Source organism: Astyanax mexicanus, chromosome 4 (genome assembly GCF_023375975.1).
Source record: "Astyanax mexicanus isolate ESR-SI-001 chromosome 4, AstMex3_surface, whole genome shotgun sequence".
NCBI classification, from domain to species: Eukaryota; Metazoa; Chordata; class Actinopteri; order Characiformes; family Acestrorhamphidae; genus Astyanax; species Astyanax mexicanus.
The window spans coordinates 10870542-10898538 of NC_064411.1; the positions used below are offsets into that span (position 1 = coordinate 10870542).

General features: G+C 36.4%; 3 protein-coding genes across 9 annotated transcripts in view; 1 reads left to right on the forward strand and 2 right to left on the reverse strand.

Moving 5' to 3' along the window:
• LOC111190863 (zinc finger protein ZFP2-like) overlaps nucleotides 1–27997 on the forward strand; it is a 671215-nt gene that overhangs the window by 444794 nt on the left and 198424 nt on the right. The window lies entirely within an intron of this gene.
• Nucleotides 1–27997, reverse strand: part of LOC111197417 (NACHT, LRR and PYD domains-containing protein 12-like) — a 396972-nt gene that overhangs the window by 34225 nt on the left and 334750 nt on the right. The window lies entirely within an intron of this gene.
• LOC125801509 (zinc finger protein 239-like) lies at nucleotides 23456–27894 on the reverse strand. 2 transcript variants are annotated; one of them, XM_049478304.1, is made up of 2 exons: nucleotides 27844–27894; nucleotides 23456–26385 (listed from the first exon to the last, which is right to left on the reverse strand). In XM_049478304.1, exon 2 carries the CDS (start codon nucleotides 26237–26239, stop codon nucleotides 25520–25522), a length of 720 nt encoding a protein of 239 aa, XP_049334261.1. In that variant the 5' UTR covers nucleotides 26240–26385; nucleotides 27844–27894; the 3' UTR covers nucleotides 23456–25519. The 2 variants fall into 2 exon arrangements, with proteins under 2 accessions (XP_049334261.1, XP_049334260.1); XM_049478303.1 differs by lacking the exon at nucleotides 27844–27894 and adding an exon at nucleotides 26481–26788.

Genomic DNA, 27997 nt, shown 5'->3' on the forward strand with positions numbered 1-27997 from the left:
TCTTTAAATGCTCTCCTCTGCCAATCAAATTTGTGGCAGACCGCTGCCCTGGCCAGTGAATTGGGACTCGGCCGCAAAAAAAACGCTTTAATAAAGAGATAGGGCGCCGAGAACTGGCGGAAAACGAAAACGGGCGGAAACTAAAGACACGCCGAGCGCGAGAGAGAGAGACAGGGGAGAAAGCGAGACGCGTGTGATTGGGGAAGAGCGGAGGGGGAATGGGTAAGGGAGCGGTGTGTGTGTGTGTGTGAGTGTGAGGTGGAGAGAGAGAGAGAGTAACGCACAGTGACTTAAATAAGTAACTTTAATCTGATTACTGGATTGGAAATAGTAACGCGTTAGATTACTCGTTACTGAAAAAAAGGGTCAGTTTAAGTAACGCGTTACTGACATCACTGGTTAGAAGCACCTAAATAAAGAATAATATTAAATATTACCTGCACATTCACTGATACCCTTTACAATACGTGTAGGTGTGAGTAAAGACACTGCAGGCGTCCCCTGCACCGGACCTACAGTACCAGGAATTTTCCCAATAGCATGGAAATATATTGTATTGTGCTGTAATTCCCGGGCTGGTGGGAAGTGTATATAAGTGTGTGTATGCCACATAACAGCCTGATTACAGAATCCACGGACTTGGTGACTTTGCAGCTTTGCTTAGACCGTGAGCATCCTCTGCAGGAATCTGGATTTTTAATAATTTATGGGTTTGATTGGTCAATTCCAGTATGCCCAGTTAGACTACACAGAGAAAGTTGGCATTATAATATAATATAATATAATATAATATAAAATATAATATATGATATAATATAATATAATATAATATAATATATAATATAATATAATATAAAATATAATATATGATATAATATAATATAATATAATATATAATATAATATAATATAATATAATATATAATATAATATATGATATAATATAACTCATTCACTCACTTACTCACTCATCGTCAACCGCTTTATCCGTTAAGGGTCACGGGGGGGTGGCTGGAGTCTATACCAGCCGGCATCGGGGGGAAGGCAGTATACACCCTGGACAGGCCGCCAATCCATCGCAGGACAGACAGACACACAGGCACATCCACTCACACACTCACACCTAAGGGGCAATTTTTATCCGACATCCAATTAGCCTGAACTTTGGACTGTGGGAGGAAACCGGAGCACCCGCAAACACGGGAAATAATATAATATAATATAATAATAATTATATATATAATATAATTGATTATAATTAATAGTAACATAATATAATTGCTTCAACCAGGGAAATTATCATTTTTCTCCCTCAAAATTGGCGGTCCCTGGTGTTTAAGGTGCTGAACTGCAAGTAGAGATCCCCTAAAGAAGCTCTTAAGAATATCGACTGGGTGAGGGCACTCGTTAATCTGCGAGCGAGTTTACGTAGTACTTTAGTTACGCACGGGTTTGGGAAACACTCTTTAATTAACGATCAATCTTAAGTACGAGTTAACGAAGTTCTTAGCGTAACGAAGCTTTCAGGAAACCCACCCCTGATCTCTATTATTAATTTTATTCCTCTTGCTTGTAGACTTGGAACCAAAATGTCATCCCAATCAAACCAGTAAAAAAAAATTCTAATTGAATATAACATTAGTTTTTGCATTAAGGTTTTTATCTCACAGCAATAATAATGAAGGAGAAAATAGATGTACTTTACATAAATAGAACAGATATAGTTAATCATAATATCAAAAATGAATATTGTTTATGCATTAATATAGCATAGATCATAAATTAACTATTTTTTTGAAGAGACTGCATGAGACGATGCTTCCGTCCACCTGAACGGTCCCGTGCATTCCAAAGCCAAACCTTTGCAACCTGCTCGATCTCTGCATCCTTTGGTGGTGGCATGATTGATCTTCTCACGGCCAGTGTTGGGAAGGTTACTTTTAAAATGTAATCCCTTACAGATTACTGATTACATCACTCAAAATGTAATTTGTAACGTAATCAGTTACATTACTTCAAGTGAGTAACGTAATCTGATTACTTTGGATTACTTACAATATTGTCGTTTTTTTAAGCCTGAATGAATGTAGCAACCACATATTGCATATTATTCTTTTATTTTTCTTTCCAGTTAACAAATAGATAAACAAATAAAAAAGCCTTTTCAATCACTCTATAAAAATACTTATGAAACCATTTCATCAAACAATTTTATGAAACACTTCTATAAATTGATAATAAAACAATTTAAAACCAAACAATGTAACAACAACTGTAAGCTGTCTATTTGCAGGTTTGCCACCAGTGTTAATTTTGACAACAAATTTTGATTTAGTCTTAGTTATAGTCTTGTGACGAAAATAGCATTTAGTTTTAGTCACAATTTAGTAATTTAGTCAACTTAGTTTTAGTCGACTTAATGTCATAAGAATATAGTCTACTAAAATTACAGTAAATTTAGTCGACTAAAATGTAAAGGGTGTAAATGTAAATGCTTTTTCATCAGTTCCCTTGAATTATTAACTCTACACTTATATGAAATGAAACGTTTAATAACCACTTGAGTAATATTGTTAATGTTTAATGTGAAATATATTTATATATGATTTAATGTATATTATTATTATAGGTGTGTGACTATATATATTTTACATTTAAAATTTTGCTCTAGAAATCAGGTCATAAAACAACTGAATAGTTAAATTATAGTTTAAACAGAGCTGTAGATGCAAAAACAGCTTTTAAATGATCTAGTTTTATCTCCAGCACTAACCCAGCACACCTACTGGAGCTACAGTCTATAAATGAGATGAAAACACACCTTCACACACTGTCCTGTAGAGATGCTCTCAGGATGTACTGAGAGACTTCATGAGTTAAAGTGAGAAACTGATGAGAAAGTGCTGTAAGGAACTTTACACAGACTTTTGGGTTCATAGATTCACTTATTTTATTGTTTTATTTTGGTTATATTATTGAGTTTCTTTCTGACCTGTTCCTGCTTTAACACTAGCTATATCTTTCCCACTGTGAGACTAAGCAGATGATCTGATCTTAATGAGAGATTTCTGTATCAGTTCTGTGTTTTAGTGCACTGCTGAGTTAAACACATCAGCTCATGAAATAACATCAGTATTAAAACGCGGATCTCTGCATGGAGATCTGTGTGACTCTGGTCTGCAGAAGCTGAAAGATTAGTGGTGTTTTTACCGGAGATGGAGTCGCTCCACGCGGTTTACACGTTATCTTGTTTTTCGCGACGTCAAAGGAGAAATATATCGACTCTCCCCTCTCTATCTCTCTCTCTCTCTCTCTCCCTGCTGAACTCTGTCGAGTTAACTTCCAGTCGAGCTCCGTAACGACAGGTTAATTCCCGGGTTTGTAACTGAGCGCGCGGCGCTACTGCACCTTCTCTAAAGTAGCAGTGATTGGATCTCTTCCTAACTGGTTCCTACCTTTCACAGAACTAAATCAGTTCTGATTGGATTTCGTCCCTGCCAAACATTTTCATCTTGTTTTTATTCGTTGACCAAAATGTCAGTTAATTTTGTCTCGTTGTGTGTGCGGAGCCGCTGTCTGCCCCTCCTCCCTGTGTGTGTGTGTGTGCAGCGAGACGGGAGGAGGGGCAGACAGTTCCCTTTCACATCAAAGCGATTTCACCGCAAAATGTTATTTGCGTTTTGTCAGTGTTGGAAGAGCAAAAATAGGAAAGTACCGCAATGTAATCCTTTAATTTTAGCAGAGTAACTGTAATCTGATTACCATTTATTGAAGCAGTAACTGTAACGGATTACAGTTACTTCTAATTTGTAATCTGATTACGTAACGCCGTTACATGTAATCCGTTACTTCCCAACACTGCTCACGGCCTCTTAAAATGATAATATAGAGATATGTGAATGCAGTCAGGTAAATACTACATCTGTTAGTGTCTTTTCATGTACAATGCTTAATTTTAGAGAAATTTGCAGACTGTATTTGATTACAGTGATTCTTATATAGTGATAGTTATTTGAATTTGAATTTCTTCAGGCTGTTCATGGTGAAACATAAATAGCCTTTACAGTCACTGTGTGTGACTGGTAGTTACATTCTATAAACATGTGAGGTGGCCGATATCAGGATATCAGGTTCACAAAAATACCAAAACTTTTTAAAATGATATCTTTCCCTTAGCTTAACTGGCTATCTTTGCATTGGCTTAACTGAATATCTTTCCCTTAGCTTAACTGGCTAGCTTTCCATTAGCTTAACTGGCTATCTTTCCCTTAGCTTAACTGGCTAGCTTTCCATTAGCTTAACTGGCTATCATTCCCTTAGCTTAACTGGCTATCTTTCCCTTAGCTTAGCTGGATATCTTTCCCTTAGCTTAACTGGCTATCTTTGCATTAGCTTAACTGAATATCTTTCCCTTAGCTTAACTGGTTATCTTTCCCTTAGCTTAACTGGCTAGCTTTCCATTAGCTTAACTGGCTATCTTTCCCTTAGCTTAGCTGGATATCTTTCCCTTAGCTTAACTGGCTAGCTTTCCATTAGCTTAACTGGCTATCTTTCCCTTAGCTTAGCTGGATATCTTTCCCTTAGCTTAACTGGCTAGCTTTCCATTAGCTTAACTGGCTATCTTTCCCTTAGCTTAGCTGGATATCTTTCCCTTAGCTTAACTGGCTAGCTTTCCATTAGCTTAACTGGCTATATTTCCGTTAGCTTAGCTAGCTAGCTTTCCCTTAGCTTAACTGGCTATCTTTCCCTTAGCTTAACTGGCTATCTTTCCCTTAGCTTAACTGCCTAGCTTTCCCTTAGCTTAGCTGGATATCTTTCCCTTAGCTTAGCTGGATATCTTTCCCTTAGCTTAACTGGCTAGCTTTCCATTAGCTTAACTGGCTATATTTCCATTAGCTTAGTTGGATATCTTTCCCTTAGCTTAGCTGGCTATATTTCCGTTAGCTTAGCTGGCTAGCTTTCCCTTAGCTTAACTGGCTATCTTTCCCTTAGCTTAACTGGCTATCTTTCCCTTAGCTTAACTGGCTATCTTTCCCTTAGCTTAACTGGCTATCTTTCCCTTAGCTTAACTGGCTATCATTCCCTTAGCTTAACTGGCTATCTTTCCCTTAGCTTAAGTGGCTATCTTTCCCTTAGCTTAACTGGCTATCTTTCTCTTATCTTAAGTGGATATCTTTCCATTTTCCATTTCCCTTAATACTTCCCTTAGCAAGCCATTGTTCCCTTAGCTGGTTATTGTTGACATACTTGGATATAAAGTTAACTTACTTAACAGCAGTCTTTCTCCAAGAGCCGAGATAAGCTGCCAACTTGGGAGCCCCTCTTGTTATTTAAATGTGAGGTAAATTCTCATTCTAACTTAGGACAATGCTAACTTTTTTTAGCACAATGCTAACTTCAACATAGCTACCCTTATAATGCTACAATAACCTGAGAGTGGTAACTGCATTAGCACCACATTAGCGTATCTTAGCAAAAAATAGAAAAGCGTATAGTAGAACAGAAATTATAACTTACCTTTCAGTCACTTTGACAGACCAAAGTCACTCACTGACTTTGCCTTTAAGCTTGATTGCTCTGTGGTAAAGGCACGTGCAGGGAGGGGGGAGGGGGAGGGGGGAGGGGGAGGGGGGTGGATTCGTTGGTTACATGATCCTCACAATTAAATATCACATGCAAAAATAAAAAAATATGTAACTTTTATAACCTTGCTGGCTTACACAAAGTGTATAGTCAAGCACAAAAACATTTATAATTTAATATTTTTATTTATTTATTATCAGCACTACCAATAATAAAGGTGAGATTATGAATCAGCACCATGGAGCAAATTCGTAGCTATCCAAAATATTAAATAAAAATATTTTTATAAATAAAAATGTATAGCTATACAGTATATGTCTTGAAAAATATGAGATGTTACTATGTGTGTGTGTGTGTGCCCCTCCAAAGGTCTCTGCACAACTCTGCTGTGGTACCTTGATTTTTCTCCACTTTTGGTTTAGAAAATCTTTCAGAGCTGATACTACATTTCACACAGTGTTGCTCCTATCCACTAAGCTAGCTAATCTACCTAGCTCTCACAGACAAAAACAATAAAAAACATTCAGATACCCTTCATATGAACTTGTTATGACACAAACTTTCAGATTGTAAAATATTGAATGGTAAATTTGGGCTGACCCAGAGTAACCTAGCATAGGATTTGTGTGAGCATGCTCACATATGTGTGCGTGCTGCCCACATATAACCCACAATGCCTACAGTGTGTAAATGGTGCAGGCTGAATTTGGGCTGACCCACAGTGGCCCTGCATGAGATTTGTGTGGGCGCATCAAAGTGTTGGCTGTCCAAATAATTCCCACACTGGGCCTACAGGGGCATTAATGCACTGGACCAGTTTAGGCTAGCCCACAGCGGCCTTTTATAGGATTTGAGTGGGCCAGCCAATGAACAGGCTGCCCACAGAAAACCCATGTTGGGCCTGTTTGTAATTTTAATGGGCTAGCCCCTGCCCACAGTGCCCGCACTTAGCCCACGAAGGGCCGATGTGTAGCTTTTTGCTGGGTAATAATGCACTCCATATATGCAGGATTAAAGTAAAATAAATTATACTGGACATAGACATATATAAAATGTCTCTAGAAGATATATAATAGGAAATGAAAACAGTGTGAATTTTTAAGTACTACCCTGAATGTGATAATTAGGGGTGGGTGATATGGCTCCATATTTCATGGTAATATAGTTCATGATATTCAAAAATATTGGCAACATTATTTCTTACGATATTTATGGCATACTGCCTTATTAAAACAGATTAATGTCATTTCTGGAGCTGTGATTGTATGCAGATAAATGATCCCATAAATGGTCCTACACCTGAATAAAAAAAGTAATATTATCTAATTTCTAGAACATAAAAACAGGAAGGGGTAGGTCGAGACTCTTCATCAAGCATATACATTTAATACAGGCTTTTTCTGCTTCCGGTCACTGAAATTATTGTATTGAAAAACTAAATATTTGATTATAAAAGGTGAGGGGTAGAGATATACTGCAAGTCAGAAAATTACAAAGATATTTATAAGATAAAATGAGATACACTTTGTTAGAGCAGTATAACATATTTACAGCTAGTGCTGGACGATATGGCCAAAATTTATATCACGATACATTCCTTAATTTCGGTCGATACAATATAATTTCGATATCGATATAAATATTTGGAAGGCCTCAGAAAAACTGTTAGGAATCCCTGCAATGGAAATCTGTACCTATTACTGTCTTTAAAGCCTTCTCTCATAAAAAACTGTATAATACTTTAGAAATTAAAAAATGGTCAGAATGAATTAATGCTCACCTTTATTTGCATGTAGCAATATAAAAACATGACATCTCTGTCAAACACAAACCAATAACCTATTTACATTTTACCAATATAAATAACTTTACATTACAACAGAGGCAGAGCTTCTTATCCTTTTGTAAACATATTTAACAGATCAAAACAAAAGTGCCTCATCCAGGATAAAGAATGCAGAAAGCCTTCATTTATATAAAAGGAACACGATATCACCGTCAAATAAACAAACCTATATCAACTATAAATAACTTAGATACAACACAAACTACATAAGTGCTTCAGCCAGAATAAGGAAGATATTGTGTGTAGTGAAACTGCTTGAGGTGGTGGAACAGATTAGATGCATTACTGTTGCTAGTCAACTCCACTTTCCGGCACAATTGGGAGCAAGCTGAAGTTTATCAGACCTTTGAAAGCCGAACCACTGAATTAGACCTGCCTCCCTCAACTATCTCTCCTGTTTAATCACTTGTGGAAGCATCAGGTGTGCTCATTCTGCATCTAAAATCTAAAATTCTGCATCAGGGCCGAGCCTAATCGAGGAACTCGGTTCGGCCGCACTGCGCTCCGCTCGGCTTCATAGCGGGAGGTTCTAGGTGTGGACCGGAGCGCAGCCGAGCTTCAAGTTTTAGTAGTATGGATTATAGTGTAAAGTGTGATACTACTAAAGTAGTAGTATAACACTGTATTCAGTGCTCAGGACAGCAGCAGTGTTTCTGCTACATACATTTTGCAGCTGCAGCCTGCTGACAGTCAAGATACAACTACATATTAAAATGTCTGTGAATTTATAATGGGATAAAAGTACTGAAGCCTTTATTGTAGTATGAAGGTGTCCCAGTATTTTTCTCCATATAGTGTAACTAATGTAGGTAATTCTTTTTGGTTAATTGACCTGCTTTTATTTTAATACACGAATTTTTTTTTCTTTGTTTTTCCAGAATAAACAACCAGGATATTTAATAAAGAACAGTGTTAAACTGCTGAAAGAGGTGAAGCACAAGCCATCCAGAAGAATCTCCTGAAAACGCAGAAATTGTTTGCTACATTTCACAGACAGATGGAGCCAAGTCCCGACATGGAGAAACATCAGCACTCTGTCAAGAGTTTTACTAAACAGAGTGATCTCAAAAAACACCAGCGCATTCACACAGGAGAGAAACTGTATCACTGCTCAGACTGTGGGAAGAGTTTTAATCAACAGGGTCATCTCAAAAAACACCAGCGCATTCACACAGGAGAGAAACTGTATCACTGCTCAGACTGTGGGAAGAGTTTTACTGCACAGAGTAGTCTCAAAAATCACCAGCGCATTCACACAGGAGAGAAACCGTATTACTGCTCAGACTGTGGGAAGAGTTTTAATCAACAGAGTACTCTCAAACTGCACCAGCGCATTCACACAGGAGAGAAACCGCATCACTGCTCAGACTGTGGGAAGAGTTTTACTAAACAGAGTAATCTCAAACGGCATCAGCGCATTCACACAGGAGAGAAACCGTATTACTGTTCAGACTGTGGAAAGAGTTTTACTAAACAGAGTAATCTCAAACTGCATCAGCGCATTCACACAGGAGAGAAACCGTATTACTGCTCCGATTGTGGGAAGAGTTTTACTAAACAGAGTAATCTCAAACTACACCAGCGCATTCACACAGGAGAGAAACCATATCACTGTTCAGACTGTGGGAAGAGTTTTACTTTACAGAGTGAACTTATATTACATCAGTGCATTCACAAAAGATAGAAAAGTATCCCAAATATGTTCCTCTGCCATAAAAAAATGCAAACCTTAAATCTTTCAGACAGCCAAAAACACCTCATCATGCACAAAATCTTCACTCTGTTACAAGAACTTCATTTAAAAATGGCTTTTTACAGGTTCAGAAAAATGAATCTTATCCAGAGATGATGTTTACTGAATTTCATGCTGTGTTTTTATGTATGTTTGTATACCTACATTAGTTAATGCCTGCAGAGCTCTTCAACACTTAGTGTTGTGTTTTAAGAAGTTTTTACACACAGAATCATAAATGGTACCACTAACAGCATAAACTAGGAACATACATTCTTAAAATTTTTTCAGTGATATGCTGAATAAATAGTAAAGCGATGATGCTAGCTCAGAGTAAAATCGTATATTAAATCTCAGCATTAGCTTTAGAACTAATAATAAACAAAAGTGAGGATTTTATCATTCTGGGACATTTTTAGGTTTAAAAATTGAATATGCTTTGCCATAAGTAGGAAATGATCATTTGGTCAACTTATGTCATTTACAGCCTTAACACATTCTCAATTGTTTACATATAAAAACTTTCTTTATTTTTTCCTCCACTCCACGTTTGTAGTTTGTAGTTGGAGCGAGGGCACTGCCAGTGTTTGCTCCAGATGTTAGATTAGCATTACTTAGTCTTTTAAAATTTAGATGTCGTAGTTTAAAGGAGTAGAGTATTCTTAGGAGTAGAGAATATTCTTAGCTTGCAACAAAAGGCCAACAAAATCCTTTTCAGAGTTTAAAAAAAAAAAAAAAAACGGTCTAGCTGTAGTTTCCATACTGAAAGCAACACTCAGTAGGCTATGCAGCAGTAAGACTGCAGGATCCTTGATTCCCTCTACTGCACATGTGTCAAACACAAGGCCTCAAGCGAGAGCTTGTAAGATCTTAGTGTCTATAATAAATAGGTCAGAAGCGTTCTTTGACCAAAAACTACATTTCCCACAATGCTTGTCGATTGTATTACCCGCGAAGTTACGGCTTACTGCCACTACACGGCAGTGTAGTCATTGATGTGGAAACCCTGCCGGAGGGAAGGCGTAACTTCGCGGGTGGAATTGAGACATACAAACGTTTATCCCATAATGTCCAGAAAAAGAGAAGCTGATGCAGACGGACGGCTGTGCTTCAAGGCGAAAGACCGGTATGCCTTTTATGTTACGAAGAGTGTTACTGACCAAAATAAACGCTTTTTAGAAGAGTTATAAGTTCTGTGTAAATATTTATAAGACAATAACTGACAAAATCTGTTTTAATGACGTTAATAAACATCACTGTGACAGCGCTAGTCACAGTTTCACCTCAGCAAAGGACGAGGACGTGAATCACTTATCTAACCAGCCTTTACTGATTTCTGCCCCCAAAAACCCTTTCAATAACCTCCAATAGCCTTTAATAGTCTCCAGTAGCCTTCAACAGTCTAACCTTGCAGCCGTGGTGTGTTCACTAAACTCCGTAGTTATAAACATCCTGAGGTTAGCAGCGCGCTAACTGACCTGTTTATAATGTAATCCCATAAACTCCGTGACGGCTGCTCTAAACTGCTGCTGTTAGCTGCTTGGGCTGAAAGATGAACTGTAGAGAGCTGTATTATTCGGTTAGTGGGGTTAAAACCTTTATTTTCTACACAGAAGAATTTTAAAAACTGTAAAAACGCTCCAGACTGCCTCAGCTGAGCCCTGTAGCCCGTGGCTGGGCTGTAGCTCTGACTCAGTAAAGACTGCGGGCTTGTGCTGCTGCTGCTCCCACTAGTGGTTGTATGAGGAACTGCTAAATCTGAGGAAATGCTAAATCTATCACATGTTCTTAACAGCTCACAATTTTTAATTTTATATTTATTAAGCCTTATTTCAGTATCAAACTTTTTGATCAAAGTTAATGTAACTTGTATTTTATGTCATTCCTATTCACTTGAATAGTTTGGTTCTTGATTGATGGAGTTTTTGGATTTCATAACATGACAAATTAAAAGGATTTATGTTAATAGAGCAACAAACAAACTTTTTTTCCATGCAACTGTAATATTTGATTGAATAAATAATATATTGAGAGTTATTTAACATTAAGGAGTAATTACATTCATTTTATATTACATTTGATTACATTTTATTACATTTATAAGTTCCATCTGGCCCTCAGAGGACAGCCAATATGCCAATGTGGCCCTCGGCCAAAATGAGTTTGACACCCCTGCTCTACTGGTTTTCTCATTGGTCTATGGTTCAGTCAGTCTGATTAAAAATCTGCAAGTTAATCTACAGGGATATTTGGTTGTGTTGTGTTGCTAAAGTTATATACTCTGTTATCTTTTCCTTATTTGGTATCGTTTTGCTAAAGGGTTTTTTTTTTATCTCTAAAGGTACTAAAAATATCTAATCCATTTACTTTATTGATTGTTTTATCCAGTACCAGCTATTATCGTTGTTTTACATCACCTTATGTATTTACTCATATTCATATCTATGTGATTCAATAAAAGGCTTTTATATTGCAAGATCTGCAATCTTATCTATTCTTTCAACTTAAGCATTTAGCCAAAAGCTTTTGTACACAGCCAAACATACATTCAAGCAACCACCATATACAGTGCCTTGCAAAAGTATTCGGCCCCCCCTTGAACTTTTCAAACTTTTGCCACATTTTGGGCTTCAAACATAAATATATGATTTTTTTGTTTGTTTTTTGTGAAGAATTAACAAGTGTGTAAGAATACGGAGGAGTTTTGCCTTACTATGTTCATTGTTCATTGATTAAAGGGTTAATCTGTGTGTAACTAAATCAGCATTTCACTTAATCAGTATGTTATTCAAGCATTTAGCACGATTCATGATGATTCACATTGTGACTTAGAATGTATGTATATTGTGTCCTTGTGCTCAAAGCAAGGCCGTTTTTCTTGCACCTTAGCATGATTGATTTTTTCCAGCAGAACCATGAGTTTCTGTACATGTAATCTATAGTCTGATAAGGTTGGGGTGACCGAGTTCTCAGCTGACGTATAGGATGAATAACTGCTTATCAGTATCAGGATCCGGGGGGTGTGAGGAGCCTCCTCACACACTATTAGACTGAGGCCAGGCGAATGCCTGTATTTATTACACTCTGTCTAGGAAGAAGAGTAGAGTTGGGCGGGAGAGCTTCTCCCGAGAGGGACTACAGAGCCACAGGTCCTGTTCACACAGCCGAGAACTCTGGAAACCCCAACTTTTCTCACCTTTGGGGTTTTCCTCTTATTTTCACCTTTTTATTTCAATTCAATTTTCAATAATCTTTTTACTCAATTTTTGATGTATCCAAAAAAACTGTTTTGCTCAGAAGATTCTTTGAATAAAATCTGACGGAACTACAATTTTGGACTGGACCTCCTTTTCTTCTTTATGACGTATCATGCCAGATACATCATAATTCGAACAGTAGATCAATAATCTTTCAATCGTGAAGTGGAACGAAATTTATTGGATACACATTATGTTGAGATACTCAGTATTTTGAGAACATTGGTATTTAACTTGTGTGAAACTGACACCAATAAATCCATAACTCCTGCTATTTACTTACATAGAAGTGTTTTTTTTCTCAGTAGCTCAGTCGCTGTGAAGTGTGGAGAATAGTTTTGCAATATATTGATTATCGCTGAATCGCAGTTTTGAGATATCACCGTTATCATTAATTTAACACTTTGCTCAAAGGTGCTGAAAAAAACTTGAAAATGGGCCTTGAAAGTGCTTGAAAAGTGCTTGGATTTTACCTTGTAAAAGGTGTTTGAACCCTGTGTTTAAAAACCCCAGCAGCACTGCTGCACCTGATCTACATGTACCAACACAACACACAAAAACACGTCACCACATTAGTGTCAATGCAGTTTTAAGAAATATTTATCACGAAAATAAAGCTCTCTGGCGCTGGGAATTAAATATACAGGGTAAAATTTAGGCTAATCGGATATGCAGGTGAAAAAATAAACTGTGAAAAAATATGTGTGTGAATATGTGTATGTTTATACCTACAAATCTCAAATGTAAATTGACATAATATGGACCATTAAATGACGGTAACAACCTGACCGTTTGACACTTAGCTAATCTGCATACCAGTAGGAGAGAGCAGAGATAGACTGGCTGTGTATGAAACGGTAGGCAGCTACCACAATCCCTCATGCCTGAGCTGTTCATATGTTAACACCCACTAAATGATTAACCCTTTACAAGTATTATTATGAACTTTAGGAAAAAGAATATAAACAGAATTGCCCTTTTTTCTATTGTGAGTTAAATGAAGTCACTGCTGCCTATTCTAATAAGCTAACCGTATGACTAGCTTGACGAGTTCTGGGGACATTTTTACATGGGATGTGTCTGAAAGATCTGTGGAAAAAAAGACATTGCTTAAAATAATAAAAAGTATTATTACAAACGTTACAAAAGGACTTTCTGAGCTGAAAACAAAAAAAAAGAAAATATGTTTTATAAAATTTATTGAGATATCATATATATCCTATACCCAGTTTATAGACACATTTGGGACATACCGGGGTTTGACAATGAAATCGAAACACCTGTCTACAGTCACTCAGTGTTCTTAGTTTGCATAAAAATAAATTTATGCCAGTTTTTACCCTGAGCTCTGGCTTGCTCCAATTTTTTTTCCTCCTTTTTTCCTCTCTGTGTCACAAACTCTTCTAGTTCCTCCCTTTACCCAAGTTTGATTTTAGGAAGTCTTTATAGCCACAGGGTCAAAATGAGACGCATAAACACTACAGAGCAGGGGTCTCACCATGGGCGCAGATGATTATAGTGACCTCATCCGAAATCTACCATCTACAAGCATAAACGTTGGGGTTTTAATTTAATTAACTGTACGTTTGTGGAGTTCTGTGTTCCACAATGCCCTCGTTTTTAAACTAGGAAGCGTTCAGTTCAGAGGTTACATTGTTCGGAGCTCCGTGTTCCAGTTCCAATGTAAATTTAACGCACCTTCTCAAGTCCGGGGTTCTAAGGAGCTGGTAACTGCCTGTAGACTACAGACACAGGCACTTTTTTTCAAAGCAATCCGCTGCGCTGGATCTCCTTGCTCGTTTTTTAATTAAAATGAAGCAACAGAAGTAGACAGTCATAAGTTTAATTTTTTTTTTTTTACCAACCTCACTGTAACCTATAGCTCTATAAATCCATATTCTGCCGCTTTCAGCTTCTCTTCTGTGGTTGAAAGGCGCCTGTTCTGTTTGTGTGTGTGTAAGAGGCTTGTGTGTGTGTGTGTGAAGACGCAGCCTGCTCTTCCCTCATTGGCTGGACGCAGCCTGCTTTTCCCTGATTGGCTGGACTGGACACAGTGCGGTGGCCGGATTTATTTGAATAAAGTTGAGCCGGAGGGCGGAGCTGCGTTAAACGCAACGCAACCCGGCATGCACCGAGGCATGCAGCGGCTCTCTCCATTGATTTTATGTATGATGTTATTATGATGTTATTTTAGTAAGCAGTCGCTGTTAACTGAAATTATAAGATGTAAAATGTTAACATTGTCTTCCTGGTCTTGCCTAGGCTGTAGCAATGAAGAAACAAAAAACAATGACAGCGTTTTTTCAAAAACCAAACAATGTGATACATACCTGTCAAGTTTTGGACTTAAAAATAAGGGATTTTTTCCGCCGCCCCAACAGCCCAACCGAGGGCTAAAAATTAATATGTACACACATATATATATATATATATATATATATATATATATATATATATATATATATATATATATATATATATATTATTTAATAGATTTAAAATTGAAATTGAAGGGTGCACAAATTTACAAAAAGGACATGGATCAGATATATTCCATAAGTAAATAATAGTCCTAAGGGGCCTACACAATTAATAATCTTTCATTAATACTTCTTTCTATCGTTCAGTCCACTCCTGATCAGTTCAGTTAATTTCAGCCCTCTCCACATTTTCTCTCTCTCTCTCCAGCTCAACCATCTCTTCTACCCCTTCTAAATAATACATTACACCACAATACTTGAGATTTAAACAAATTCTAACAAACCCTAAAACTAGCCCTGAACTAATAGAGTTTGGAAATTATAGGTTTTGGCTGATCAGGCACATCAGGGCAGGGCATTATATGTATGTAGATTTTTCTCAAACCCTGAATATCTATCTAGCTAATTCTAAAGTTAAGCTAACTGAGTCACAAGCTGGATTTTATTAAACACACAATGGGTTTAATTTATGTTTTGATTCAGAGAAGAGTCTTTTTAACCAGCTATCAGAAACAATCTCATCACAGTTTACATGGTTAGTTACCTTTCTTTTAGAAAAATCTCCGTATATCCAGATTATTTTTAACTACAGCTGCTCCGACTAGCTGCCTGAACTCACAGCGAGGGGAGGGGCGGGGCTCCCCCCACACTAAAGTGCGCTCCGCAAAACCAGCAAGCTGATTGGCTGTTTCTCCTGAAAGGCGGGACTTTCTCCTTGAACCGGCAACACGATTGGTTAAGAGACACACAGTGCATTGTCGCCTGTGGCCTATATATTTTTTTATTTAGTATAATACGGGAAATTTACGGGAAAATACTAATACGGGAGGACGGCGGGATAGAGGAGTAAAATACGGTAGTTTCCCGGCTAAAACGGGAGACTTGACAGGTATGGTGATATGGAATAGTAGGATGTCAGTGATTTGGCATCATGGTGTAAGAATGCGCGCAGATGGCACTGGGGACATATTGACATACCAGACCAATAACAGTTTCAGTATGGCTAGTGTTGATCAGAAAAGTGATTATTCTAAAGTTTATTGCAGCATATATATATATATATAATTTTACAGCTTGGTCCCCCCCAGTTCAAAATGTCCATCTGCGCCCCTGGGTCTCACACTCGCGGCCCGCGGGCCAATTGCGAGACGTGTTGTTACAAACAGCAGAGATGTAGTAATGATTCAGGACGCTGTGACACATTACAAATACGTGCTTTCATGCTGAAATACTTTATATTATGCTCTTTAACAAAGACAGACATGTGGTATGGCATATTAATGAGTGCATAAATTAATTATATATATAAATTAATTATATAATTTCTATTATTATTAGAAAAATAACAAACGAAAATTAACCCAAAATGTTGACATAAATATAATCTAACGAATTTCAAAACATAGAAACGAAAAACGTTAAAATGGTATTAATACAACAGTTTAACACCTGGATCAAACAGTTATAAGGATTTATATTTATGCTTAGTACACAGACTAAGCTTAATAGAGCAGACACAGGCATTCTGCTGTCCAGAATTTTAACAGATGCTTATTCTTACTCAATAGCTGGAGTTTTTGAAATGAAAAATTAAAAGAGAAAAGAACTTTGAACTGGACATAACTTTATTTATGTCATTTATGTCACATTTCACTTTGCTGTAACTGAAAGTCACTTTTAATTTTTTTTTTCATATCTAAAAAAATAAAGCATCACCCTGTCATCTGGTACTGCATGTCAAGTATATAAACCTTAAAAAACATTTGAAATACACAGCAATATAAAGCTATATGTTAGCGTTCATTTCTTATCACCAGGGCAAATTTATTTAAAAAATGTATATATTAATTAATTGACTAAAATCTCTCCTGCGCTTTAAAATGCTGCAGTCACGCAGAACGAGCTTGAAAGCTTGCATGGCACTGCGATTAAAAAAAATTAATAAATAAAGTCCTATAAAGTGTAGCCAAATGTATGGTATTAAATTCGAATATTTACTCATATTCAATCAAGAGAAATCAGGCAAAATGCGCCGCTCTCTCTCTCTCTCGCATCGCCGAGCTGAATTCAGCGCGAGGCTTCAAATAATATAAAAACTCAGTTTAGTTAAATTAATTAAGATGAGTGAGGACCTGTAAAGTTAATCAAATATTGTCAAATATAAAGGATAGGTTGAGGTTTTGGTGAGCTGTTTCAATTATTTGAAACCGATACTAACTGAAACTGATATTATTCTGCGCACTATTAGAAAGCCTTTGATTTTGTTTTAAATGAATTTTTATTTCATATTAATTATTTTTTAATTTATTTTAAATATTTTTATTATTTTTATTGATCAAATATTTTTTTTTCATAAGATATATTTTTTTATTTTTGATGTATTAATTTTTATGATCTTTTTAAAGTTTTTTATTTTTCCTTTTTTATCTTTATATTTTTTCCGTCTATAGTAAATGTTAGTTTTTATTTCTATTTTTTCTAATTTTATTTATAATATTTTTAATCCCTTTTAAACTGTAAATGCTCAGCGGCACAGTAAATGAGGGTCCTCCTCCAGTGTAAATAACCGATTGCTTGATTAATATTCAATGTTGCAAACCCAGTTTTTACATAAACAATAAACAGAATAAAGAATAAAATAACATTGCTGATGTATTTTCAACAGCACATCGCATCCTATTCACTTCAATGGAGAGAGCCACTGCATACCGGCTGGGTTGGGTTGCGTTGCGTTGAACGCAACCCTGCATTCTTTATTCAAATGAATCAAGCCGCCGCGCTGCTTTCAGCCAATCAAGGACTTCACACATTCGAGCCTTACACACACAAACGGCAAAATATGGATTTATATAGAGCACAGTAAAGTTCATTTAATCATTAAAAGTTTAAAATTGACTACACCTGTAGCCTTATTTGGATTCAAGATACGCCCACACGGCGAGACGAGAGATTTGGTGTTCTGTCGACTTGTGCTACCCTGACAAACCGTGCTACCCTTTTGTGTATATTTAAAGGTAAAAGCACAAAAGTAGCACAATATTAGAGCATGTTTCCAGCAGAAGTTCATGTACTATGTTTGGATAGTCTAAACCACCGTATCAGGGTAAAGTTATGGTAGTAAGAGTTTATTATAATCTTTTTTTTATTTTAAGATCATATTTTATTATTATTGTTGTTGTTATTATTATTATTATTATTATTATTATTATTATTATTATTATTATTATTATTATTATTAATTGCCATTACACTTTGACAATGTAATGACAGTCCAGGTTATTAAATGAACAAAAAATATTAGAAAAACAGAATTATTATAGTACACTTGAAATAATAATACAAATGTAGGTTAGCACATGCGCAGTGTCTTTAGAAAGCGCGTATCGATGGGTAGCATCACTCGACAGAACACCTGGCATGGCAGAATGTGTTGAATAAAATACGTGTTCTTGTCCTGTGCGGCCCAGCCTCACCCAGTCTCTACCTACAGCGGCCCCCAGATAGAATAAGATTGAGACCACTGCTATAGAGCCAGAGAACCAGCTTAAGTTCCAGACCTGAAGATTCAGACCAGTAGTTCCAATGAACTTAATACACATAAACAGTCCACAAATACAGCTACAAACTACAAAAGCATACAATAGACCCAACAATAAATGCTTAATGTTCCTACAAGTACAGGCGTTTAACAAATATCACTCATTTGTATCTCTACAGGACGCCAGAGCAGCCAAAACATTAAGTACACACAAAAATCACCAGTCACACGGCATATTACTTAGTTTCACGTTGAAGGGCAGCCTTTAAAAAGGCTTTTTAATATAATATGACACAATATCTGTCTTATTTCCATGATAATTAGCTAAATATTTAATTAATCCAGCATGCGCTCTCCGTTTTACTACTAATCAATGCGCGTAGCCTGACCCCTTCATCCAAGCGCAGAGAAGGGGCTAGGCAGCCATGGCCCCGCCCCTGGAGTGAAAAGCATGAGTCTTATTGGTTAGATTATCCTAAGACTTTTCTAATAGACTCATTACTACACCCTTCTCAAAATCAGGAGAAGGGTCCGCGGACACGTGAGCAGAAGACATTTTAAAGAGCTTTGATTGGTCAGTACCGCTGTCAATCATACAGTCCTATAGCAACGAAAAACACAGGCTAATGCTTTGAATTAGTTGCTGTTTTTTCGTTAATCTATAAAATAAATGCTTACACTTGCAATAATTATATACATCCTGATAAAAAAATATGTAATTATTTACATGCACATTTGGTCAGCCCCTTAGAAGGCCTTAGAGGCCTTACTGCACACCACTGATATGTATATTGAATATGAATTATACATAATACTTAAGGCTGGACAATAATTTAAAATCACTGATTGTCTCCAATAATGTTTTTGTAATGTTTAAACGAATATATTTTTATTAAATATTGGCCTGGAGTTCTAAGACAGCAATGGTCCTCCAACTAAAAAATATTCTTAAGAGGCATTTAGTATTTACAGCATCTGTTACCGACTGACGTTCATTACAGAGAGCTGCGTCAGTTCAGTGCATTAATTTGAGAAGAAAAGACAGAACCCAATAGGCATATGTATAGCCATACACCTTATATAAAGTTCTTAATACTGTTGTAGAAAAGAAAATGAAAGGTGGGTTAACCCCCACCTCTCGTCCGGGGTACAACTCCCCTGCGTGTTCGTTTGATAGAGAGAGTCAGACAGGTGGAGTGAAGCTGAAACAAACCAAGTATTTATTACAAACTGAATATTCAGGAGAACTAACACATGAAAGACCGTCTAACAGCCACCCAGCATAAGTTCTGACCCCCCTCTTATCTGACTCCATGTTTTATACCCAAAATGACGTGAAACCTGCTGATGAGGCGTTACTAACGATTAGCTCATGTTAATATGCATAATTTCACGTGTTAGTACTCAAGTTTCACGTGTCTGACCGGACCACTAATGTTTGGCCTTGACTGTGTTCTTCCAGAATGAAACATCGTGGCACTATCTGTGTGAGTGCGTCATCCCCCTCTTTGAAGCAGAGGTTTTTTAGGGAGGCACTCACTCACCAAAAGGCTGCTTTGATCTAATAGCCTTTTTTGTAGCAATTTAGCCCCGTACCAGTCGAATTGATGACCGTTAGTTAGGGTCATGCAGTATTAAACAAAATACTTCAAGCCTGAGCTACATCTCATATGTTATATGTTAATGTGTTAGTAAATGTATCATGTGGGTTAAGTTGTCATATAATAGAGTCTGTGTTAGTCACATGCCTGATCAAACAATGTTTTACTATATACGTGCAGAATATATTGTGATTATTGGTTAATCTTTTATATAAATGCGTGTAAAATACACTGTGAGTAATAAAGATGATCAAATACAATGTGAGTATTGGTTATGCATATAAAATACAAGGTTTCACACAATGATTATGTAATTACAGATACTAAGATAAGTAATCATAATTGAAAGATATTTGTCAATACACTCAAGGTAAAATAAACAGTTACTCTTCACTTTCTTTCAGAAAATACACCAGATCTCCAAGGTCATTGCTGCAATTACAAATGCTTTGGTCTGTTTTGCAGTGGCTCTACAGTCACAATTTGAAAAAGTTATATAATTTTTTTTTATTATTATTATTCCTCACAGAACTACAGAAAGGTAATGCACAAATACATGATTGAAATATAATTATTAAAATAATAATAATAATAATAATAATTAGTTCTGTGTTGAATAATATCAGAATGTTTCCCCTCAACTTTTTTAAGAATGCCAGCACATTTGTTATTGCAGCAGTTTTCTGGGAGAACTTGAATAGGATATGCTTAATTTCTTTAGAATGTTTTTTATTTTTATTTAATATTTGTTGACCTTTAAATAATGTGCTACGTTAAATACTTTCAGAAAGTTCGCTAGGAAGCCCTGTTATCTTTTAAAATGAAATTCCATTTTTTAAAATTGCATTATTCATTGTTTAAATTTTGTTCATACAGAGTGGGGTTTGGTGTAAAATTATAGTTAATCATAGAGAAAAAGAATGACTCAAGATTTTATATTTTTTAATAGAAAATGAAACCAGATATTGTCGTAAGTACATAGATTTTTATATGCTGTCCATCCCCCCCAGTGATTAACGTTTGTGTTCTGAGATTATATGGATTAATGATGGTTAAACTAGCAATCTGCAGTTGCAAAAAAGCAATTCACCAAGATTTGTGAGTGGTTAATTCATGTTAAATGGTATTTCTTATGCAGTTTTGTGCAATCATATTAAAAGCACTTTGTTGACTTTTTGAAACTGTTTATTCCTTTTTATTTACATTCATTAAGTAGGACAATGACTATTAAACAGTGGCAATTATCTTTAATATTTATCTTTTCTGAAGCAGGAAATGTGGTAGAACATGCGTTTGCTGCTCCAGATGTAAATTAAACTTAAAGCTGTTTACCAAAACACACTGTGATAAATAAATCAAACAAACTTAACTGTTTACACTTAAAAATGGAAAATAAATGGTACAAGATATAGTATGTTACCTATTCTTAGGATAGGGCCTTGTTTTCATTTCCTTTATTTAAATAGTTCCCATTGTGACCATCAGGTCCTGTAAAGTCTGCAGTATGAAGTTTGTGTATGTGTCCTCATTTATGATCTTAATAATATTTGTCTCCAAAGAAAAGTAAAATTTTCAGATGTATAGGTAATTCATTAATCAAAATTCTTTTGATTTGTTTTAATTTAAATGCAGATCAGTTAACATTATCTTTCTAAACCCTCTAGCTTAACTAGCTTAAATATTCCACACTGAAATAAAGTAGTTAACATTAGCTAACCTAGCTAGCTAAAACATTCCACACTGAAATAAAGTAGTTAACATTAGCTAACCTAGCTAGCTAAAACATTTCGAACTGAAATAAAGTAGTTAACATTAGCTAACCTAGCTAACTAAAACATTCCACACTGAAATAAAGTAGTTAACATTAGCTAACCTAGCTAGCTAAAACATTCCACACTAAAATAAAGTAGTTAACGTTAGCTAACCTAGCTAGCTAAAACATTCCACACTGAAATAAAGTAGTTAACATTAGCTAACCTAGCTAAAACGTTACACACTGAAATAAGGTAGTTAACATTAGCTAACCTAGCTAGCTAAAACATTCCACACTGAAATAAAGTAGTTAACATTAGCTAACCTAGCTAGCTAAAACATTCCACACTGAAATAAAGTAGTTAACATTAGCTAACCTAGCTAGCTAAAACATTCCACACTGAAATAAAGTAGTTAACATTAGCTAACCTAGCTAGCTAAAACATTCCACACTCAAATAAAGTAGTTAACGTTAGATAACCTAGCTAGCTAAAACATTCCACACTGAAATAAAGTAGTTAACATTAGCTAACCTAGCTAGCTAAAACATTCCACACTGAAATAAAGTAGTTAAAATTAGCTAACCTAGCTAGCTAAAACATTCCACACTGAAATAAAGTAGTAATCATTAACTAACCTAGCTAGCTAAAACATTCCACACTGAAATAAAGTAGTTAACATTAGCTAACCTAGCTAGCTAAAACATTCCACACTAAAATAAAGTAGTTAACGTTAGCTAACCTAGCTAGCTAAAACATTCCACACTGAAATAAAGTAGTTAACATTAGCTAACCTAGTTAAAACGTTACACACTGAAATAAAATAGTTAACATTAGCTAACCTAGCTAGCTAAAACATTCCACACTAAAATAAAGTAGTTAACGTTAGCTAACCTAGCTAGCTAAAACATTCCACACTGAAATAAAGTAGTTAACATTAGCTAACCTAGCTAAAACGTTACACACTGAAATAAGGTAGTTAACATTAGCTAACCTAGCTAGCTAAAACATTCCACACTAAAATAAAGTAGTTAACGTTAGCTAACCTAGCTAGCTAAAACATTCCACACTGAAATAAAGTAGTTAACATTAGCTAACCTAGCTAAAACGTTACACACTGAAATAAGGTAGTTAACATTAGCTAACCTAGCTAGCTAAAACATTCCACACTAAAATAAAGTAGTTAACGTTAGCTAACCTTGCTAGCTAAAACATTCCACACTGAAATAAAGTAGTTAACATTAGCTAACCTAGCTAGCTAAAACATTCCACACTCAAATAAAGTAGTTAACATTAGCTAACCAACCTAGCTAAATCATTCCACACTGAAATAAAGTAGTTAACATTAGCTAACCTAGCTAGCTAAAACATTCCACACTGAAATAAAGTAGTTATCATTAGCTCACCCAGCTAGCTGAAACATTCCACACTGAAATAAAGTAAATGTTAGCTAACCTAGCTAGCTGAAACATTCCACACTGAAATAAAGTAAATGTTAGCTAACCTAACTAAATGTTAGTTAATTTAATTTTTTAATTAAAATTTTGAACAGTGTTAACTTGCATGGTAAATTTTGAATAGGCATGGTGACCATCACAAAGTGAAGCATTGATTATTTAATATAAGGAGTAAATGTGTGACGAATACCAGGACCCGAGGATACGAGCGCTGATTAGTAAACAGGTTTATTTACAGGACTAGGCAAACAGAGGTGGTCAGGGACAGGCAATGTCACTCATTTGTATGCCTACAAGACGCCAGGTCAGCCAAAACATTAAGTACACACAAAAACTCACCAGTCAGGCAGCCTATTACTGTGAATAAGTTTCACATTGAAGGGCAGCCTTTAAAAAGTTTTTTTTAATGTGATATGACATAATATTTGTCTCATTTACCGTTGCAGTTCCATTATAGTTAGCTAACTATTGAACACTATTTTACACTAAGCAACGCATAGCCCCTTCCATCAGAACACTGAAAAGGGGTTTGACAGCCATGGCCCCACCCCCGTAGTGAAAATCATGAATATGATTGGTTAGATTGTCCTGCGACTTTGCTAAAGACTCATTACTACAACCTTCACAAAATCAGTAGAAGGGTCACTCAGACACACGGGAGGGGCAGAAGTCATTTTAAAAAGCTTTGATTGGTTAGAACTGCTGTCAGTCAGATAAGAGTCCTATAGCCACTGAAAAACACAGACTAATGCTTTTATTTAGTTGCTGTTTTTTATTTTAGTTAATTCATAAAATATTTGCTCATAGTTTACAATAACTATAATTAGAAGGGCCTTACTGCACACTACTGCTGTAATCTGTAAAACACTTTGTGAGTTGCTCTGGAAAAGTGCTATACAAATAGAGATTATTTACTTACTTACTAGCATTGTAAACCTGTTGGGAGCATCTGCTAAAAGCTCTGTATCTCGGTAGGCTGGCAGTAACCGGATGGTTTTTTTACTTTACCCAAGTCCATTATTGGAATTCTCATTTGGGTGCCTGTAAGTACTTACACAATAATAACATAAGACATTCTGAAGATCCATCAGGGTCACAGAGAGGTTATCAACCATTTCTTGGGCGGATATTTCAATATAAAAGTTTTTTTTTTTTTAAACACAGGCATATAAGTAAATGTAGAGGTGAAGCAATACAAACATAATAGTTGGTCCTGGAAAAAAAGAAGAGGAAACTAAATAATTTGAATGTTCTTAGAAACTTTGAAAATCACACACAAAAAAAAAACATTAAGCAAGATATGACATCCAATAAGAAAAGGATAAGAGTATATAGCTTGAGTAACACAACAACCAAATATACCTCTATATCCCTCTTTGGTAACAGATTTTTAATCAGACTGAACCATAGACCAAGGAGAACACCAGCAGAGGGAGTGAATGAGTCTGCAACCTTACTGCGCTACACAAGCCTGATTTGGGTTGATTTCAGTATGGGAACTACAGCTGGAGTGTTTTATTTAAACTCTGGAAAGGATTTTTTGGTCTCTCTGCGGGTCTGGATGCTCCTCTCTGGTCTACATGACAGTACCCGGCACAGTGTCGTCTCTCTGTAGCTCTGGGTCTCACTTTTGTGATCACTCTCTCTGGAGTGGCTAAGTTGGTGTTTTCCCCTTCTCCTTTTTATATGGATGGGCCTGGTGGTTATTAGCATTAAGCTAAACTATGCTAAGCTTGGGAAACTAAGCACGGCTTTTACAGAGTGAAAACAGAGATACTGGAAATTAATGGAAATAATTAAATCTGCATATACTAGAAAAGCGATTAAATGCTTTTAAAACCTTCTAAGCATAAGCACTTAATATTTGATCCAAAACGCTTGGATGCAAGCTAAGAATCCTACTCTACTACTAACGACTACAACATCTGAATTTTAAAGACTAAGTTATGCTAACCTAACATCTGGTGCAAGCACTGGCAGTGCCCTCACTCTAACTTAAACGACCTTCCCTTCTTCAGAACTAAACTCATAACGTAACTACCCTAAAAACTGAGCTGTGTCTCACGAAGAATGTCCTGGAATATCAAACATACAAGAAAACATAACATGGAATTCAATAAACATCATCCCTGGATAAAATTCATTTTGCTGAACCTGTAAAATCCATTGTTAAATTCAGTTCATGTTTGTTTCTGGTGGAACGTATCCCAAATGACAAGGTAAAACATTTGTGTAGGATAAGGTGTTCTGTCTGAAAGATTTACGATTTGCACTTTTAATTGCCGTGGGACAAATTTGGGATAGTTTTCTCTCCCGTGTGAATGCGCTGGTGATTTTTAAAATGACTCTGTTGATTAAAACTCTTCCCACAGTTTGAGCAGTAATACGGTTTCTCTCCTGTGTGAATGCGCTGGTGTCGTTTGAGATCACTCTGTTCAGTAAAACTCTTCCCACAGTCTGAGCAGTGATACGGTTTCTCTCCTGTGTGAATGCGCTGATGGATTTTGAGAGTACTCTGTTGAGTAAAAGTCTTCCCACAGTCTGAGCAGTAATGCGGTTTCTCTCCTGTGTGAATGCGCTGGTGACTTTTGAGATTACTCTGCACAGTAAAACTCTTCCCACAGTCTAAGCAGTAATACGGTTTCTCTCCTGTGTGAATGCGCTGGTGACTTTTGAGATTACTCTGTAGATTAAAACTCTTCCCACAGTCTGAGCAGTGATACGGTTTCTCTCCTGTGTGAATGCGCTGGTGACTTTTGAGATTACTCTGTTGATTAAAACTCTTCCCACAGTCTGAGCAGTGATACGGTTTCTCTCCTGTGTGAATGCGCTGGTGTTTTTTGAGATCACTCTGTTGAGTAAAACTCTTCCCACAGTCTGAGCAGAAATATGTTTTTTCTCCTGTGTGAATACGCTGGTGTTTTTTGAGATCACTCTGTTTAGTAAAACTCTTGACAGAGTGCTGATGTTTCTCCATGTCGGGACTTGGCTTCATTTGTCTTTTAAATGTAGCAAACAATTTCTGCGTGTTCTGGAGATTCTTCAGGATGGCTTCTGCTTCACCTCTTTCAGCAGTTTAACTTTGCTCTTAGTTAAATATCCTGGTTGTTGGTGATGAATTTCAGGAAAATATTTTAATTTCTGGAAAAAACAAAGAAAAATGCCATTGAATATTAAAATAAAAGCAGGTCAATTAACTAAAGAGATTCTAAGTCATTCTAAGTGAGTGATGTTACCCTTTAATCTGAAGCTTTGAGGCGTGTGCCGAAAAAACGACACACATTGGTTCAAATCACATTGCCGATGCTTGATTTGTTCTTCATCACGACAGATGATGTCCAAAGCTTTTTCCTTTAAACCAATTTATAAAAGTTTCCACACATTAACCAAATACATTAATCCAAATCAATGCTTCACAAACCTGATTTTTTTTTTTAACAACTCCTGATAACAGTTCATTATTTTCCACCACACTGGCTTCAGGCTAACAGTGATATGCGCTCCTGAGTTCAAGATGTGTTTTTTGGAAATGTTGATCCGATGCAGTTGTCTTGTTGGTGCAGGGAATTGTAGTTCAAAATAAAATCACAGCAAAATAATGACCTTTTTACTGTTACAACACATCAACCAACCTCCAACAGGAGTGTAAAACATAAGAGTCTCTTTTGTTTACTAAAGGTTAACACAATTATAACAATTTGAAAGAATTCATATTATTTTATGTAGTTCTTTTTCAATTATTTTTGTAGTCTTTTTAACCTCTTACACAAATGTTTAATTGTGTATTTTTGTCAAGTTGCTCAAAGTGTGATTCTTCTTCTTATTATTATTATCAAATTCATGTTTTTGTAATTATTATTATTATTATTATCATCATTATTAAAGTATCAGCAAAAGAGCAGCTGGAGACTGTATTCCACAGTAATGGTTTAACTGGGATTTCTTAAAAACAGCGGGGCTAAAGATGCTGTAATTTGCTAATATTTGTGTTTGTTATTACAGTGAAATAGCAAGTTTTCTGTTAAATCAGTAAGCTAATAAATGTTACTTGTGAAATTCCTCTCCTTGCCTGAACTTTTCCTCACTATAATCACTAAATCTTTCATTCTTACATTTAATATTTTACAAGTGGACTTTTATTTTGACGGGAGAGTCACATGACTTACCCGCAACTGTTGTGCTGGAACCGGATTAAGTAAAGGAAAATTAACTAAACTAAACTAAACTAAATTAGTGTAACTAAGAAATGTGTAGAGACTGATCACACAAACTTAAAAAGGAATTTCCACAGAACTGATTTATCTCAGGTGTGTGTTAGTGATGTGGGGGAGGGAGGGCAGGAGTGTGAGGTTCCGTTATCCTGTGTATGATCTGTAAAGCCCCCCCATCCCCAGCTCCGCGACCCCCTACTGCAGACTGCTGAGCAGAGCTAGGAGAAGATCCAGTGCTGGTGGTGTAAATGCTGCACATGCTGAAGGTGGTGTTGATGTAGGAGTGAATGTAGAACAGCGCGATGGATAGAGAGAGAGAGAGAGAGAGAGAGAGAGAGAGAGAGAGAGAGAGAGAGAGAGAGAGAGAGAGAGAGAAATTTCTCCATACCTTCTGCAGTTCAGCTGATTCTGCTCTTCCTCCGCTCCAGCTACAGACCCCGGAAGCTCAGCCTCATCCGGGTTATGTAGAGCCCCGCCCCCTCCCCCGCTATATCACATTATACCCCATCACCGCTAGAGGGAGCCCGCGAGGGAGTCCTCAG

Coding starts and splice junctions, on each gene's coding strand:
- LOC125801509 (XM_049478304.1), bottom strand. CDS start 26,239: ATGAAGCCAAGTCCCGACATGGAGAAACATCAGCACTCTGTCAAGAGT.